At 41.1% G+C, this 16,587-nt stretch overlaps 2 protein-coding genes across 5 annotated transcripts; one reads left to right on the forward strand and one right to left on the reverse strand.

Moving 5' to 3' along the window:
* Positions 1-593: 593 nt before the first annotated feature.
* On the forward strand, positions 594-5,457 carry ankzf1 (ankyrin repeat and zinc finger peptidyl tRNA hydrolase 1). Of its 4 annotated transcripts, none has more exons than XM_053440578.1 (16): positions 594-690; positions 1,061-1,190; positions 1,566-1,696; positions 1,789-1,891; positions 1,982-2,184; positions 2,285-2,394; positions 2,513-2,666; positions 3,076-3,298; positions 3,387-3,485; positions 3,605-3,772; positions 3,897-4,031; positions 4,113-4,395; positions 4,508-4,619; positions 4,694-4,861; positions 4,934-5,004; positions 5,095-5,457. In XM_053440578.1, exons 1-16 carry the CDS (start codon positions 688-690, stop codon positions 5,219-5,221), a joined length of 2,220 nt encoding a protein of 739 aa, XP_053296553.1. In that variant the 5' UTR covers positions 594-687; the 3' UTR covers positions 5,222-5,457. The 4 variants fall into 4 exon arrangements, with proteins under 4 accessions (XP_053296553.1, XP_053296554.1, XP_053296551.1 ...); XM_053440579.1 differs by having other exon boundaries at positions 614-690; positions 1,064-1,190; XM_053440576.1 differs by having other exon boundaries at positions 623-690; positions 1,034-1,190.
* On the reverse strand, positions 5,441-12,262 carry glb1l (galactosidase, beta 1-like). Its single transcript, XM_053440580.1, has 16 exons — positions 12,045-12,262; positions 11,104-11,273; positions 10,867-11,017; positions 10,209-10,269; positions 10,032-10,126; positions 9,770-9,950; positions 9,626-9,684; positions 9,420-9,541; positions 8,571-8,611; positions 8,351-8,469; positions 7,525-7,599; positions 7,355-7,444; positions 7,119-7,232; positions 6,796-6,927; positions 6,040-6,264; positions 5,441-5,955 (listed from the first exon to the last, which is right to left on the reverse strand). Exons 1-16 carry the CDS (start codon positions 12,096-12,098, stop codon positions 5,761-5,763), a joined length of 1,884 nt encoding a protein of 627 aa, XP_053296555.1. The 5' UTR covers positions 12,099-12,262; the 3' UTR covers positions 5,441-5,760.
* Between the last annotated feature and the right edge of the window lie 4,325 nt (positions 12,263-16,587).

Raw genomic sequence — 16,587 nt, forward strand, 5'->3', positions numbered from 1 at the left:
GATACAGTTTGTAATATACTGTCTCTTTGTTTTGCCAACAGCAGGGGCTTCAATCACCACCTGAACCAGCATTTCACAGTGAAAGTACATTTGTTTGAATCCTATATATCATTTAATATTTGTAACTGATTTAGTTTATATTTTGTTGCACCTAATAAAGTGTTTGACTTGATAGTATCCCAGAAGTACTTGTAATTAATGGTCAGTGATGTAATGATCCCCCCCCACCCAATTCATTCAAGACACAGATAATCATATTCGTGAATAATATTTTATATTGTTTATTGTATTTTATCTTATTCATTAATAGTGAAATTCACATTGTGCCCCTGGCAAATATCAATTAAACATGTCTGTATAATCATAATAAAATACATTTAAGTGCTTCGAGCTAAACTCAGAAAAAGAAAATAACTATAACTACTATCTTTTATAACTATAACTAAGTATGAAAAACCCAATATTTTATATTGTGGATCATATTATACATCAACATATATAGTGAACAGTACAAAGTTACCCTATAAAATAATAAAATAATAGTTTAATATTTATGTAATATCAGAAATCTCTCGCCTTTTAGCGCTTTCTCGTTTGGACCTTTTTGTGGCACTGGGGCTTCCGTAGATTGTCATGGGTGGAAGCGTAGTGTACCGAAACGTCAACGAAGCCTTATGAGACCTTTTTATGGTAAGTTGCTATTATTAAACGATCTCATCATAAACGATATTATATGTTATTTACTTAAAAGCCTGTTAGAGAAGCGAGGAACAGGGTGTACTTTCAAAATAAAGGCAACAGTCGCTAGTAGTCATCGCTACACGTGTCGGTCATAGGACCAATAAGTTGACATCAGCTCATATAACATCAGCTGTATGATAGTGCTACGTGTTGTTGCCGGCTTGTGACTCCGCTGTTGTCGCTTCGGACATAAAGATGAGTTGGAGTGACTTGTCAACAACAGAGGTGTGTAGTTACTGACGTTGTGTGTTCCTGATGAAACGTGTTATCGTGGACAACACTGCTCTCACAGGAGGTTTGTCTGATTCTGATGCTCCAGCAGATCATGGCGACCACAGCTGAGCACCGCTCCGTCTTCGATCTGTGCCCAGACGACGAGGCTCTGCTCGGACTGAGGGAAGTGACCAGTGTCCTGAAGCAGCCTGTGATCACCGAGCCGGCCCCACACAGTGTGTATTTATTTATATACAGTCTATGGGATGAACGTGGAGATGAAACCGTGTGAAAACGTCTTATCGTGATTATACTGACTAAAGATGATCACAGTTATCGGTATTATCGCAGTTATCGTTACCCCAATATTTATATGCAACATCTAGGAAACCAAAATGCAAACTGAGGAGAAGGTCCAGTCCAGTGTTTCCATCACGTAGGTGGATATAAGAACCCAAGGAATCACACACAGGGGTTCTGCAAAGATTTTAAAATTGCATATAGATCTGTGATAGACTTACTGTGAAACTGCTCACCCTAGAACTCTAACTGTAAGTCTGTGCATGTCCTAAAGACGATCCCCTTCCCTTTCCGTCTGGTTGAACCCCCAGACCTCCACACAGGGCTGGAGGATAAATGCCCGGAGGATGACAGGCAGCGGGAGTCCAGCCTGACTCGAGAGGTGTCGGACAAGATGGTGTGCTCAGCCTGCAGGTGCCCCTTTGTTCATCGGGAGGAGCAGGTGATCGTCAAACACTTCTCTGTTCGGATTAACAAGAAGGAATGCTGACGTGATGAAGTCTGACCCTTCGTCGCCACTTCTCTACTTTTCAGACGGAGCACTACAAGCTCGACTGGCATCGCTTCAACCTGAGGCAGAAGCTGTCAGGACTGCCGCCAGTCACTATGGAGGAGTTCGAGAAGAAGACTGGAGCTGGTGAGGAAACCACAGTCCTACAGGTACATGGTTTAATCAGGAGAAAAATTGAATTTAGAAGCTGACTGATTTAAATGTATCACTTTACAGGAGACATGTCCAGTATCTCAGGCTCAGATTCCGATTCAGAGGAAGAAAACTCAAATAGCGACAGCGGGGGAACGAGCAGTAACGTCACCGGCACGGACAACGAGAGCTCGTTTGAAAATGCATGTCGGCTCTCCAGCAAAAGGGTTTTCCAGAACTCCGCGGGCCAGTATCTGTCAGTGCACCGCTGCATTCTGCACGGGAAGGTGAGGCTCAGCAGCTACAGTGCAGCACAGCTCTGTGTGTAATCGGTGTGACCTTTGGTTGTTGTGTTAACTTCACGTTCTGTGTCTGCAATGACTTCAGTCAGATGCTGAGCAGGATGCAGGATCCTCTCTGAGGGTCATCAGTAAGGAGACTGTGTGGGTCATTCTGATGACGGGTGGAGGCCACTTTGCTGGAGCTGTATTCAAAGGGTAAGAGGACAGTTTTTTTTTTTATACATTTGTCGGGTTGTGGCGAGAAGAGTCAGAGTAATAAGCACGCACTCTGTGATGGGGAAGCATTGGCCAACGCAGTTTGTCTGCGGTACAGGAAAGACTTGCTGCAGCACAAGACTTTCCACCGATACACGGTGCGAGCGAAGCGGGGAACTGCTCAAGGACTCCGAGACTCTCAGAACCGCAGCCACACGCCCAAGTCTGCAGGAGCTGCTCTGAGGAGATACAACGAGGCAGCGCTGGTCAAGGTGAGATCCCAGTCCATTCAACGGCACTTTGATTGACCTCTTCTGTTACAGCCATGGAAGGTTACATTTTATTTACTGAATCCATAAACTCCTGTTTTGCATTTTATTTTACTTTTTTTTATGTATTTTTATTTTATATAGGTTTTTTTTTACTTATGTGTAGTACTTATTGTGTTTTTATGTTTTATGTTCATTGTATGCACCTTCAACCAAAACAAATTCCAGATAGGTGTAAACCTACTTGTCAATAAATACATTCTGATTCTGATTAAGTGTAAATAAGTTGAAGAATGACGTTCATTAAACATTGAATTCTAAACGTATTCTTTCAGTGCATCTAATTTATCATTCGTAAGCTTTCTCCCTGTGCAGTTTATTAATTCTCAAACCCTTCTGTAACTTCTTGCAGGACATTCAGGATCTCCTGATGACCTGGGCTGAACACTTGAGGGAGGCGTCCGCAGTATTCATACGAGCGTCAAGCTACAACAAGACCATCTTTTTCGCCGGCCGGGCAGCTCCCCTCGACAGGAAAGATCCCAGGATCCGCACACTTCCCTTCGCCACACGCAGGGCCACGTTCCGAGAGGTACAGCGGGTGCACGAGGTGCTTTCCACTGTTCATGTTTATGGTAAGCTGAATAACACACTCGGGAATAATAGCATGTTGTGTCCTCACTGTCCTGCAGCCAGGGTATAATTAGAAATATCTCAATGCAGGGAGAGACGCAGACATGTCTGCAGTCTTCTGTCCATCTAAGAAGGCGTGGAAAAAAATGGGCAAACTGGTGGCACCGAAAAACACTGATCAGGAGCAAGGTAGGTTTAAGATGTTGATTCAATGTCCCGACGAAACGGCTTTCAAAAATTAGGTACATTTAATGTTTCCACGCAGAGAAATTGTTTTTACAATACATCTCCTTTATTTTTGGCATCAGCTGAAGAAAACCAGGACAGCTCAGAGAAAGAAGAGGCAGGAGAGATCCAGCTGGTGATGGAAGAGATGACAATAGGAACCCTGGACCTCAGGGAGTATGAAGTCTATCCCCCCAGGCACAGGAGGAGGAGGAGGAAAAAGAAGGAGGAAGCCGATATGCAAACTGATGGTAAGTCCAGTCCAGTGGTTGATAAACCTACTTCATAGGAACCCAAAGAACATTTTATTTTCCACACAGAAGTTCTGATTTGATAGTTAAAATGTTTATTAAATCTCATTTTGATCTGTGACAGAATTGATTAATACAGAAGCAGATGATCAAGAGGAAGAGGAGGTACCGGAGGCAGCGCCAGATGAAGACACCCGGCGAGAAACACAACAAAGGAACAAGAGGAAGAGAAAAACACAAAGCAAGAAACAAGTGGAAGGTGTGTGAGGGCTTGTGTTGCACCTTGTATTGCTCCTGTTTCTCACTCTCAATACTCATTATGCTTTCTGTCTTTTCATAGAAACCCTGGAGGAGTCCTGGGAGTATGGCCTGAGGGATGCCCTCTTCACGGCCTGCAAGGTCGGGGACGTGGGCACTCTAAGCAGACACCTCGGGCCACCTGGAGAAACAACAAAGAGTGGAGAGCAGTCGGCGAGCAGCCCCTCTGATGTGCCGAGTCCTCGGACTCTGCTCAATAAGCCCATCGACTCGTCGGGGTTCACTTTGCTGCATGTTGCATCAGCAGCTGCACAGAAGGCAGCTGTCAGGCTGCTCCTCGATGCAGGAGCTGACCCAGCCTGCAGGTAGGAAAGAATAGTACCGGAAACTTCAGTTAAAATACAAAGTCTGTGTAATAGTTTGTAAAAATTAGGAGTATAAGTAAATAACTCCTATATATGCAACAATCCTTTACAGGGATAACAAAGGGCAGAGCCCGTACATTGTCGCCCCCGACAAAGACACAAGAAATGTATTTCGCAAATACATGGCTGAGAATCCTGACAAGTACGACTACACTAAAGCACAGGTAAGAGGTGGTGGTGTCTCTTTTAATGCATCGCCTGAAATACAAGCAGAGCACTTACAGCTGTGCAACTCAAGGTCCCCGGGCCACTGACGGCGGAGATTGAATCCAAAATAACGGAGAAGAAAAAGGCTCAAAAGGCAATGAAGAGACAGAGAGAAAAAGAGCAGAAGGAAGAGAAGAGGAAACAAGAGGCGGAGGCCGAGGAGATGAAGAGGTTTGCGTCTCTGCCTGACCGTGAAAAGGTGAGTTAATTTGCACTCAATCACTAATGTTCATGAAAAATGTGGAAATGCTCACTTTGTGCTTATTTCCAGAGAGCGCTGGCAGCAGAGAGAAGGTTAGCGGAGCAAGTAGCTGCAGCAGGAGTCGGCCTGTCTAACACAAAGTAAGACCCACAAACGCCCCCCTCACTTTCCACTCAGCAAAACTGTTACTGAAATTCAATGCGTGTTTGTGCCTGTGTCATTGTCACCAGGAGGTGCTGGCAGTGTGGGGAGTCCCTGCTCGGGAAGACCCCCTTCCAGTACCTGGAGTATTCCTTCTGCTCCCCTCGCTGCGTTCAAGCGCATCGGAAAGCAAATGCTCCTCCAGGCAAGACCTAGCATCCGTGTGGAAATGTAGTTGGAAGGAAACTACCTTATGAAGAGTACAAGTGGATTTGTTCAGCCATGATAAGACTTGACGACTTTCATTTTCAACTCCACACACAGATAATCAAATAAAACTACGGACAATTTCGTAATGTTTAAAAATGTATGAATAAATGTAATAATTATTTACATTTTCTGCAGTTATGAAAACATTAAAAAGCAGCCATGAAATAAAAAGTATAATACAATTTATTGATCAATCCTCTTTTTCCCTCACAGTTAATATTTAAAACCAAAAGACAAAACTATGGTCAGATCACTGTTTGGGAAGCTGACGTGTACAATGCTCATCCAGTTTACACTGGATTGTGAATAATAAATATTTTGCTACACAAAAATTATAATGATGCTACAGAAAAATATAAAGCACAGTGAACTGTTCAGATGAGATCTTCTACTTTGCCTGATACAAACCTTTTTTTTTTGTAGTACAGAACGATTTGAATCAGTTTATGTTGTGCTACAGATTTCAGTTCACTCTGTTCAGATGGTTAATTGGTGAAATTGAGCTGAGGCCGATCCATGAAGAGAACTCGTAGGTGCGCTGGTGCCCCCTCCAGCTCCAGCACCGTGATGTTGTTGGGTAGAGTGGTGCTCAACAAGGGTCCTGGGACGTAAAGAGTCTGTTGAGGACCCCTGGCTGGCCAGTATCGCCCCAGGTTCACACCATTGATCCAGATCTGACCCTGATGTGAAAAGGGAACAGTGTTAACATCCGAAAAAGAGGAGGTTACTTCATCCCCTGGAATAAAGAGATAAAGACCCATTACCTTTGTCCATCCACTGAGCTTGATGAAGGTGTCCCATGCCAAACCGTTGGGCTGTAATGTCCCCATGTAGAAGGCAGGTCCAGCTGAAGGTTCCCTCTGACGGTCGGGGAAGGACTGTTTGTCTGAATGAGGCCATCCACCACTGATGGCTCCATCGATGTCCAGAGAGTAGATCATCCAGTCAGTCAGTACGTCTTTGCCCAGGATCAGATTGCTCAAGAGGCCCTGCAGCACAGACTGGCTGTCACCAACTGAACTCTGTGTCAGTGACTCTAACACACAGTTACTAACACACACCTTTTCAAAGTAATTTTTATTTGTATTTGCTATCAAAATAAAGCTTGAATATCTGTGGTGCTCACACCATATAAAATATGTATGAGTATCAATCTGAATTTTGGTGATTTGAGGAGGTCGATGCCATATTGATATTGTAGAGTAAAAGCTATTCGATTAATTAATTGGCAATGATTCCTAAGTTTTATTTTTAAATTTGTAAGGCCTATTCAGATGATTACACTTTAATGACTTTTCAGGACCCCCCAGAAACCCTGGTCAATGTCTACAATCACATTCATATCCATTTTTTCAGAGGATTTTTCGAGAAAACAAAGAATATTGTTGTTAATGTTTATCCCTTTTAACAAATTAGACAATCAATGTTTTCTTTGGTGTAATACCAATGACTTGTTCATATGCCAATAAGGACTAAGTTTTCTTAAGTTACAAAAAAGAAGAAGGGGGATTGAATTGAACCTTGTAGTCATTGATTTTGCTGCCAAAGTTAACTCTGCCCATGTTCTCCACAAGTATGTCCACTGTCTCCCCCTGGTGTCCAGTGATGTTCATCACCAGCACCGTGTCTCTCTCCAGCAGGCCCCGGTAAACCTGGTCACACACACAAACACACACACACACAGTCACTGTGTGTAGGAACATTTAAAAAATACAAAATAATTGAGTAATCCAAAATAACATTGGAGCACAAGCATGCCGGGATTTAACCTGTGATGTTTCCCCCTATACGTGACATGGACATCTGATTGGATAGACAACAACAGTTCATTGTGGAGGCTCACCCCATTGACGGACACATATGCACGGTCATGAACCCCATTCAGCGGAGTGATAAGTGGCGTGGGCTCCGAGAGGTCCCTGGGCAGCGTGGTCCGATACAGCACGAATCCATAGTACTGGACACAATAGACATGACAGGTTGCAGACTACAGTCTAGAAGTTCTCCATGTTTCAAGAGGCTCACGGCCTCTGCGACAGTTTGCCCTCGCCTGCTTTTGACCCCACAGACACACCGTACCTGTTTCATCTCCTCAAATGTCAGAGGATGCTGAGACTTCACTGGGCCCAGCGGCGAGAGGGTGTTCAGCACAGCACTGATGTTGCCGACCTGTAAAAGGTTTCTGCTTCATTAACATGAAAATGCAGCTTCATATTTAAAGAGGCTTCCCGGAAATAACACAGCATTACCTTTGTCATGGTCACGAAGCCGTAGGCAAACTTGGGAGTTGCTGGTGGCATGGGTCCGGCAGGAATCTCTCTGAACTGAGAAGCAACAGAAATGTATAAAATGAATCAGATCTCAGACACGTGTACATTTCCAATTAGATCACTCCTTTCTCATTGTAATGAGGAAAACTGCACTCTTAAAGTGTACCATGGCCACCTACTGGCCATTCTTGGTTTTGCTGATTGGACAAAAAACGTGTTTATATAGGCTAATGGACTGGTCAAACATTTGAACAGGCTGTTACAACAACAAAAAGGTGATTTATCCATCAGCTATTCAGTATGACCATGTATATATATTTATCTAATCATGCCCGAAATCTCTTGTCTTATCGGCTTGACACTGGGCATGTGTATTGTTACGGGTTCAAGGACATGCTGTGTTTGATGCCATTTGGACAAGGGATACGTTCAATATTGATAAACCTTGAATGAACAAGCGACCAGAGCTGTGTAGCAGCAGTGGCTGGGACTCATCAACGTCAGTGACAACGTCGATCACAACAACAGAGTGACAACCTGTTTTGTGTACTGAATTTGTTAAAATAACAAGTGAACAGCTCTTTGTGCAGCAGCGGAGGTTCTGTGGCCTGAGCCGGTCTTCACCTGCTGCAGCTCAATTACTGCAGGTCACATTTACAGGTTCAGAAAGAGAGCCGCGACCAGACAAACCAACTGTACATTTGGTATTGCTCTTGAGAAATGTCTGTTCATCATCCCTCCTCTAATAGTTAGATGAAATATCCACCGTGGTACACTGTGTGGGTGGCTGGTGAATCAGACGAACCTTCTTAATGACGTCTCTGATGGCCAACAGCTTCTCTGTGGGGTCCCCTGCCTCCGACAGCGGGGCGTCGTAATCATAACTCGTCACCACTGAGCGGAACCTGGTGTCATGATCGGCACCTGAGAGAGAAACCAGAGTTACACACGGATCAGGCGACTGCACCGCAACATGAGCTTTCATCAGCCGCACTGATGTAGTGATAATGAAAAAGGGACTTTACCATTCCAGTAGCCAAAGTTAGTGCCTCCCTCAAACATGTACCTGAGAACACAGAACGTGGGGCTGTTAACACCTCAGAGAAATCAACTGTTCTTCAAACAAGTGACTTTCATGTGTCGGGAGCTCCACCTGGTGACTGGTGCATCTTTAAGTTTGCGGCTGATGATTTCTGTTCAAGGAATCCAATTAAACTGATTCCACCGGAGAGTTCTGTGTGTGTTTGCAGCTACAGCCTGTTACAGCTTATTCCTCTGTGCCATAGATCTGCCATGTTCTCCGACTCGTTAATGAACCACACTGCTGCAGTCGTTATTGTATTACAATGAACACGGGGACTGTGTGTGTTTATTTTCGAGACATTACAAAGTTATTACAGTGAGTGCATTTTATTAAAGCGGTAGATGAACATTATCCCAGTCAATAAAGTCTCTTTCTATTTGAGTAAAGAGCGAGTTGTATTGTCAGAAGAAATTAATAGAAGCTAGAAAGTAATAATTTGACTGTTTTGGTCTTTTCTTTGGACCTGATTAGACATAGGTTGTATATAAAACTGGATGATGCGTCTCCACTTTCTCCCACTATCCAGAAATGAATCCCCCAAAATGTTTTTAGTTCAGTCCATGTCCCACTGCCAACATGGAGGAAGCATGGTGTATGTCTGTACTGCAGCCAGCCGCCAGGGGGTTATGAGATGGTTTGGCTTCACTTTTGGGGAGCAGTGATGTCATAGATGTATATATAAAGTCTATGGTTGACAATAAGAAAATATGTGGCAATGAGAGCAATATGTTTTCACCAAATCTGGGCAGAGGATGAACTTTGGACGGATGAAGAGTTAGGGGAGACATACATGTTGACGTTGGCGCCCACGGTTAGCATTTCTTCTAGCACTCTGCTGACCTTCTGAACATCAACCACGGAGTGCTGATCTCCCCAGTGGTCCAACCACCCGGTGTAGAACTCTGAGTTCACCTATGAGACATTTGTTCTGGGCTTAGCTGGATGAGTCAGCAGTTACTGAATGGAAGTAATTACAAGAGTTAGCACATAACAAACCAGAGGGCCCCGAGGTTCAAACCGTCTTTGTCGGCTGAAGGCTTCAGTGATGTTGGTGTCTGAATGAGGGAAGAAATGGAAGAAATGACATATTTCTGTAGGAGTTACTTCACATAAGCAGCCGCTGCCATCTCCTGAACCCACCTGTGCCGAAGTCCACCGTGGCATATAATCCCTCCAGAGACCCGCACATCATTTCTTTGTCCGTGTTCCCGTCGGTGGTGAACAGCACCGTGTCTTCACCGACAAAGAAGCGGAACAGAGTCCGCAAGTGACGCATGTAGTTGTAGTCACAGGTGAAGTAGCTTCCATATTCATTCTCCACCTGCAGCCAAGGGAGAGGTTTAATTCAAACTGAAGGTTCAAAAACTAACTTGAATAAAGAACATAACTGTGAGTACTCTACCTGGACAGTGATGATGTTCCCACCATTGATGTAGAGCCAACGCTTCATTTTGGGGAGGAGAACAGCGAGCCAGTTACTGACTGCCTGCAGGTAATCTACAGCACAGGAAGACAAATCAATGTGGCATATTATGTTTCAAAGACAAACACACACAGGTGCATGTTGCCACGCGTGTACCTGTGTCCGCAGAGCGGAGGATGATGTTTGGTTTCTGAAGGAGCCATGCAGGCAATCCACCCTGGAAGAGAGAACAGGCTTTTAGAAGAAACACTTATAGACAGAGGAACATTTTATCAGAAAGAAAGACAGAAATATGACACGCGGCTAATAAAGATTATGTTACTGATTTCTTAGCTAAGTGACTAATAATAAAGTTAATAAAATGCACTTTAACTTAGGTAACACATAATGTACTGTATATATATTTTACAACTAAGAAACTTTAAATAAAATTGAGATGATAGAAACCTCAGTGTGTGTTCAGAAGCAACATTATTCTTCACCTTGACCGTACATTTCCACTTGGTAAAGTCTTTGTTGGTTGAATGTAGTACTGATTTAAACTGTACTGCTTTAAAAAGTTTACTTTGAAGACTTTTATGTTGTGAACTGCAATTACAAAACGAATAGTTGAAATAATAAAAATAATTGTCAAAAAGTTCAAATTATTGTCAAAAATGACATTTCTAAATTGCTCTTAATTGTTATTAGTCTCAGTCAATGTTATTACTAATAAGCCATCATATAATTCCTCAATGGGATCAATAAAGGATTTTCTTATAAAGCATTATCTTATATATGTGTACATAAACAAATCAAAGTGGAGTTTTAACACCATTTCCCATTCTGCACAGATGTAGGGTCCTGGGCGCAGGATGACCAGGAGACCTGTCTGATTGGCCAGATCCAAGAAACGCTCCAAGTCTCTGTCGCCCGTGAAGTTGTAGACGCCCTGAGCAGTTTCATGGAAGTTCCAGGGCACGTATCTGTGGGGAGGCAGTCACAGCAATTACAGAAAGACACTAAAAGTAGACACAGTATCATTTATATGCACAGAGTGGGTTCAGCTTACACTTGGATGGCATTGAGACCAGTCATGTACATCTTAACAAGCCGGTCCTTCCAGTAGTGTTGTGGGATTCTGGAGTAGTGGATGCTGCCGGAGATGTACTGGAACGGTTTCCCATCTTTGAGGAAGCAGTTGTTTTTGTAGTCTATAGAGAAGGATCTTTCTCCAGAGGCCTGCAAGAGATAAATCACAGTTTCTGATCTGTGAAGCAAAGACACTACAACAGACCGTAAATAAAGATGGACGAATCGTGTCCACTTCCTCCCACGATCCAGAAATGAAACTAAATTATCCTGTATACGAAAGTCGTCATCTTGCACATTTGGAGTCTGTGCAGTGGCGATCTGAGAATGGAGACCCGTTACTGAGGCCCTAATGATACATAGCTCGACCAATCACAAGTTAGTCACAGCTGTCAATCAAGATGTTTCACCTCGGTTTTATAGCATCAATTAACTAATTAAAACCAAATTTACCGGGAAAATGAACAATTGAACACACATCACTTTTATAAGATCTACCTACGATGGCAGGAATCCTCTTTGAGAAAAGCTTGGTCCATTTCCACTACGTAAACAGGGAGGGAATTATGAGCTATACTGCAGCCAGCCACCAGGTGGCGATCAAGATGCTTTGGCTTCACTTGTAGGGGGCCACTATGTCGTCCATCATTATACACAGTCTGTGGTCTGTCCTTTAAAGCTGGTAGAAGTCTACAATGACTTTTAATATTGTATATACAGCGGAGTATCTTTGCAGATGTGACATTACAAATAAACTGTAGTAGCATCCCCTTTAAGTTTAGCAGAATGTCCCAGTTATGAAAAACAAAGTGAAATAGGAAGTAGTTTCTAATCTGACTGGTATAAAACTTTCCAGACCCATGACTGATCAGGTGACATCTCTTTTATTAACTCAAGTCAACTCTCGGGTTACTCTCTTACCAGGTTTGCAGAGACAGAGAAACAGGCGATGACGAGTAAGACTCCAGCAGCCATGTCCACCGGCTTCCGTTAACACCTCCACCGGGAACTAGTTAATCTACAGTGTATCATTCCGCCTTCACGTCCTGCTGGGACTTTGTGTTCAGTCTGTGGTTGTTACACTTCGTTCTCATCATGTCTCCTTCCCCGCATGTTTGTTCAATGATGAGGCCATGTGACCAGCGGCTGCCATGTGACTCTCTCTCTGCAGGGTCCTAAACACACCATGTTCCACTCAAACCATTCCTGTTAAAGAGCTGCTTCATAATATTCACTTACAATCAAAGAACAGACATGTTTATCCACTAATTAGATATAAAAGCGATACAATACAACTTTATTAATCTAATTTATTTGGTTCAGGGCAATTAAAAGAAGATTTAAATACAAGATACAGACATGCACTGACAAACATCCAATAACACAATACAACACCATGACAAGAGTTGTTCGGGTGCACTGAGCTGCAGGTTATTTTAATGTTTTTAAAAGTTATTTTACTGTATATTCTTATTCTACCTTGTGTATCTTCTGTCTCTTCTTATAAGAAATCAGAAAACTGTAATTTGGAAGACAATGGTTAAATAAATATCTGACGGGGAAATTGTCAATCAATCCATCAATCAATCAATCAATAAACCAACCAATAAATGCTAAATATATGAGCAGAACGGCAAAAATTTGCTTTTAATACGTTTAGAGTTTGACCACAAGATATCACTGTCGGGGCTGAACCATTCATCTTGATTTAAAATAAATAAAACTAGAAATAGAAGAAAAAAATACAACTAAAATAGAATCAAGATATTAAAAAATACTCCAGAAAGAAAGCATCTCTAAACAAATAAGTTTAATACTAAAGTTAAACATGTCAATATCCCAGTACAGAGTGAGGACAAAACCCCCAGAATGATATGATAAAATGTTTTTACCACACGCTTGTCATTCCATGCATTGTGCAGACTGAGAGCAATTCCCATTGTGTTTGTCGTTTCAAGACAACAAAGCAGCCAGTTCAGGAACGGTTCGCTTCATTGCAGCTGCACGACACCGCTCTGTGTCTGTGCACCTATTCATGTTGTGTCAGTGTTGTCGACTTTAACAATTAAACTCACACATTCAAAGATTTATAACTGTCTTATTTAGATTAATGTGGACTTTTGATTCCAGAGCATCATTAACTTAGTTTGTCATGAGATGCTGATGGTGGTGAAATAATAGTAATGTGATTTTTTCCCTTACGTCTGTTCTTATAAAGGACACTAGATGGCACTTCAGTACTTTAAGAGAACCACACTGGGCAGGAAGGTGTGCCTGAGATGAGAAAATGTCAGTCAAAAAACATTAAACAATTATATTACATTAATTTAAGATATATGATAAAATATTGCATTATGTTAAATTGATTTGTTTTAACAAAACAAGTACAATTTACAATTTATCTCCAAACACAGGGTGGCATGGTGGTACAGTGGTTTCCACTTCACAGCAATAAAGCAGAACAGTTCAAAGCCCAGTTCTTTCTGTGTGAAATTTGTATGTTCCCAGTTTTTTTCCCCCAGAATCAAAGTGCAGATTGGCGTAAGGTTCATTTTAGTTGCTTAAAGTTAATTTGAACATCCTTCCGGTCACAGAGAGCTCTTGAGTGGGAGTGAAGCAGATGATGTTTTAGTGTGTAATGGAAACAGCAGTTTGTCAAGTAAACACAAAGCTGTTAATCCCGTTAATTAATGTTAATAATGCGTGCATCTGGCCTATCCCCACAAACACACACACACTTCAACAGATGATTTGAAAATGTTTAAACTGCACAAAGACCAAGACTCAAGGTTTATATGACCCCTAAAGGCTGAGTCTCAAGACTTTAATAGAGATTTTCACCACCATACTAGTGGTGCTAAACCAGGGGAGTGTTTGTAGAAAAGGCCAGTAGCCACGATGTTAATAAAAACTTCTGGGATTCCCATTGGTACAATATCACTTAAACTCTTCAAGACAACCTTGTGTCCTCTGTCATTACGTTTATTAGCTCTCAAAAATATCCTGGAACAGCCAGGACATTTAAGATGCATTGTTTTAATTATATGTTTATTTATATTTGATATGTTTCACACACATACATATTAAAACAAAATGTAAACTATAAAAATGGAATTAATTCATAGTGGTACCATGTTAAGCTTTCGTAATTATCCACAGGGTGGCAGCACATAACCTACAAATCAGCAGCAGTGGTACAGGACCAGTGACTCCGAATGCTGTTCACTCCACCATCTCATTGAATAAGGTTTATTTAAGATAAGCTGCGTTACTCTATTTCATTCACTGATGACACTCATATAATCCATATCTCCTCAGATATCATGTTGGTTTAGACAAAGATGGCATTATTCTAATATGCATTATTATATGTAACTTGACATGAGTCTAAATGAACCTCACATCTTTATTTAGTTCTTATTTAACCGACCAGTGTAACAATAAAGTATGAGACATGGTACAGTAAAACTAAATCAATCAGTTTATCACAGATTTTAAAACAAAAACAGTGACCAAGCTACTTAATGTACGTCAAACTATTCAATAATTAGCTTAACAGATATTTTTTTTAATTGACACTGAATCTAATCTCATTCAAACTTGATGTGTTAATCATAAACTGAACAAACGTTTCCCAGTTGTGTTGCTGATACACTTGCAGCACAGCACGTGTTAACTTCCCTGGCATGTAAAGCAATGGAGGGAGAATGTATGTGTTTTTATAATAAGTGCACCATTTACCTGCTTTGTGTTTTCTCAAAGGCCAACTGCTGCGGAGCACTAATTACATTTGCGTCACACTCCAGTGATTCATGCTAATGACCCTGAGCGCTAATGTAGATTTCCTCAGGCTTCGATCTCAGCTTACATAATTCATTTAGTGAAATAAATAGTGCAGCCCTGAGCCGCTGTGCATCTGCACATCTGCACATCTGCATCAGATCTGGAACAGGGACGTGCACAGATATTATAAAGACTGTAACTCTAATGACAAATCCCCCCCACCCTCTAAGTGCAGCCTCTCTGTTGAACCACATGGTGATGCTACCAGTCTCTGTTAAAAATGACAGAGAGAAACAAAATAGTGATTTGATTAAAATACACACATATGATTTTACATTTTTCAAATAAAGATTGAGGACAAAGGTTTGAAGGTTATATTGGAGTAAGTCTATCAACACATATTGTATTAACATCATTTTATTAACATAATTTTATACCCCCCAAAAAAGTTGAAAAATAAAAGGATTTCATTAATGTTTTATTATTACCAGTAAATCATATACATGAAGACTTGCTGATTTGTTGCCTGAGTCTAAAACCACATGTGTGTTAACACTGTGATTTGCATCTTGGACATTTTATTAAAAGAAAAATAATTTCTCCTTGTGAACAAATTGTTCAGCAGAACATTCTTTATGTACTATTTCAATCTTACAATAAACATTTAAAAAGAAAAAAATAACAAATTTTATTGCTGGCCGTCACAGAGGGAGGCGGCTGTTATTTTGCTTATCTAAATGTTAATGATAAATTACTGTGTGGGCTACAGTCCATTCAGAAAGCCACCTACTGTATGGACAAGTAATGTATTCATTACCATGCTTGACTCTGGACTTAAGTGGCCACAAAATCAGACTAATTACTTTTGATTTGCAGAATAAATCGGAGATGTGGGAGGTGATTCAAAAGGTCTGGACTTAAGAGGTTAGAAGTTGTGCTGATATAACCCCAGTCTGTCGCCCTCTTAAATCGAAATAATGTTAAAGATATATAGTCGTACACCAGCAGTGGGTGCAGGTGAAGAAGCGAGAATACGTAATAGATTTGCCCATGATTGCCCAATTAGATGTAACCATTAGGCAAAAGATTGTGCTGCTTATAGCTCTTTAACCTTTTGGTGTTGTTCCCTTCTTACTGCATGGTGTTCACTATTTCTCTGAAGTCTGCTGTGTGGAAATGTTACTCAACAAGAACTAGATATATATTATATAAACATTTACTGCTTAAGCACTTTGATTTTGAGGGGGGATTTTTATGTAGTTGCTAGTACCTGTCCATTTAACTTTTGTATGTTGCACTTTTGTATTGTATATCGTATATTTTGTATTTTTTAAATGGTATTGTGTCATGTATGTACATTTGCTGTATTTGGAAAAAAAGGCAAAGGCAAATTTTCACTGATCAATCAACTGATAATCAACCATAATCAATGATAATCTATCTATCTATCTATCTATCTATCTATCTATCTATCTATCTATCTATCTATCTATCTATCCATATATCTATTTATCAGGACCCACCTTGTTATTTAAAGCCTTAAAACCAATTATATTAGGTTAGAGTTGAAAATAAAGTCTTACATGAAATAAAATAACCATAAAACCTAATTATGAACAGATACTAATAAGTTGTTGTAAATGATTCAAGCTGTTTTTGTTTTTTTTTGAAGGATCTTCTC

This window comes from Pleuronectes platessa, chromosome 14, assembly GCF_947347685.1.
Source record: "Pleuronectes platessa chromosome 14, fPlePla1.1, whole genome shotgun sequence".
In the NCBI taxonomy this organism is placed as follows: domain Eukaryota; kingdom Metazoa; phylum Chordata; class Actinopteri; order Pleuronectiformes; family Pleuronectidae; genus Pleuronectes; species Pleuronectes platessa.

What these genes read in the sequence shown, in the direction of transcription:
- glb1l (XM_053440580.1), bottom strand. Translation starts at nt 12,098, where the DNA reads ATGGCTGCTGGAGTCTTACTCGTCATCGCCTGTTTCTCTGTCTCTGCA. An exon ending in GCAAAATCAATGACTACAAG is followed by an intron (nt 6,265 to 6,795) that starts GTTCAATTCAAT and finishes TCTGTGCTGCAG; the next exon opens with GGCCTCTTGAGCAATCTGAT. An exon ending in AGCTCAGTGGATGGACAAAG is followed by an intron (nt 5,956 to 6,039) that starts GTAATGGGTCTT and finishes TTTTCACATCAG; the next exon opens with GGTCAGATCTGGATCAATGG.
- ankzf1 (XM_053440576.1), top strand. An exon ending in CGAGAAGAAGACTGGAGCTG is followed by an intron (nt 1,892 to 1,981) that starts GTGAGGAAACCA and finishes ATCACTTTACAG; the next exon opens with GAGACATGTCCAGTATCTCA. An exon ending in AGCCGATATGCAAACTGATG is followed by an intron (nt 3,773 to 3,896) that starts GTAAGTCCAGTC and finishes GATCTGTGACAG; the next exon opens with AATTGATTAATACAGAAGCA.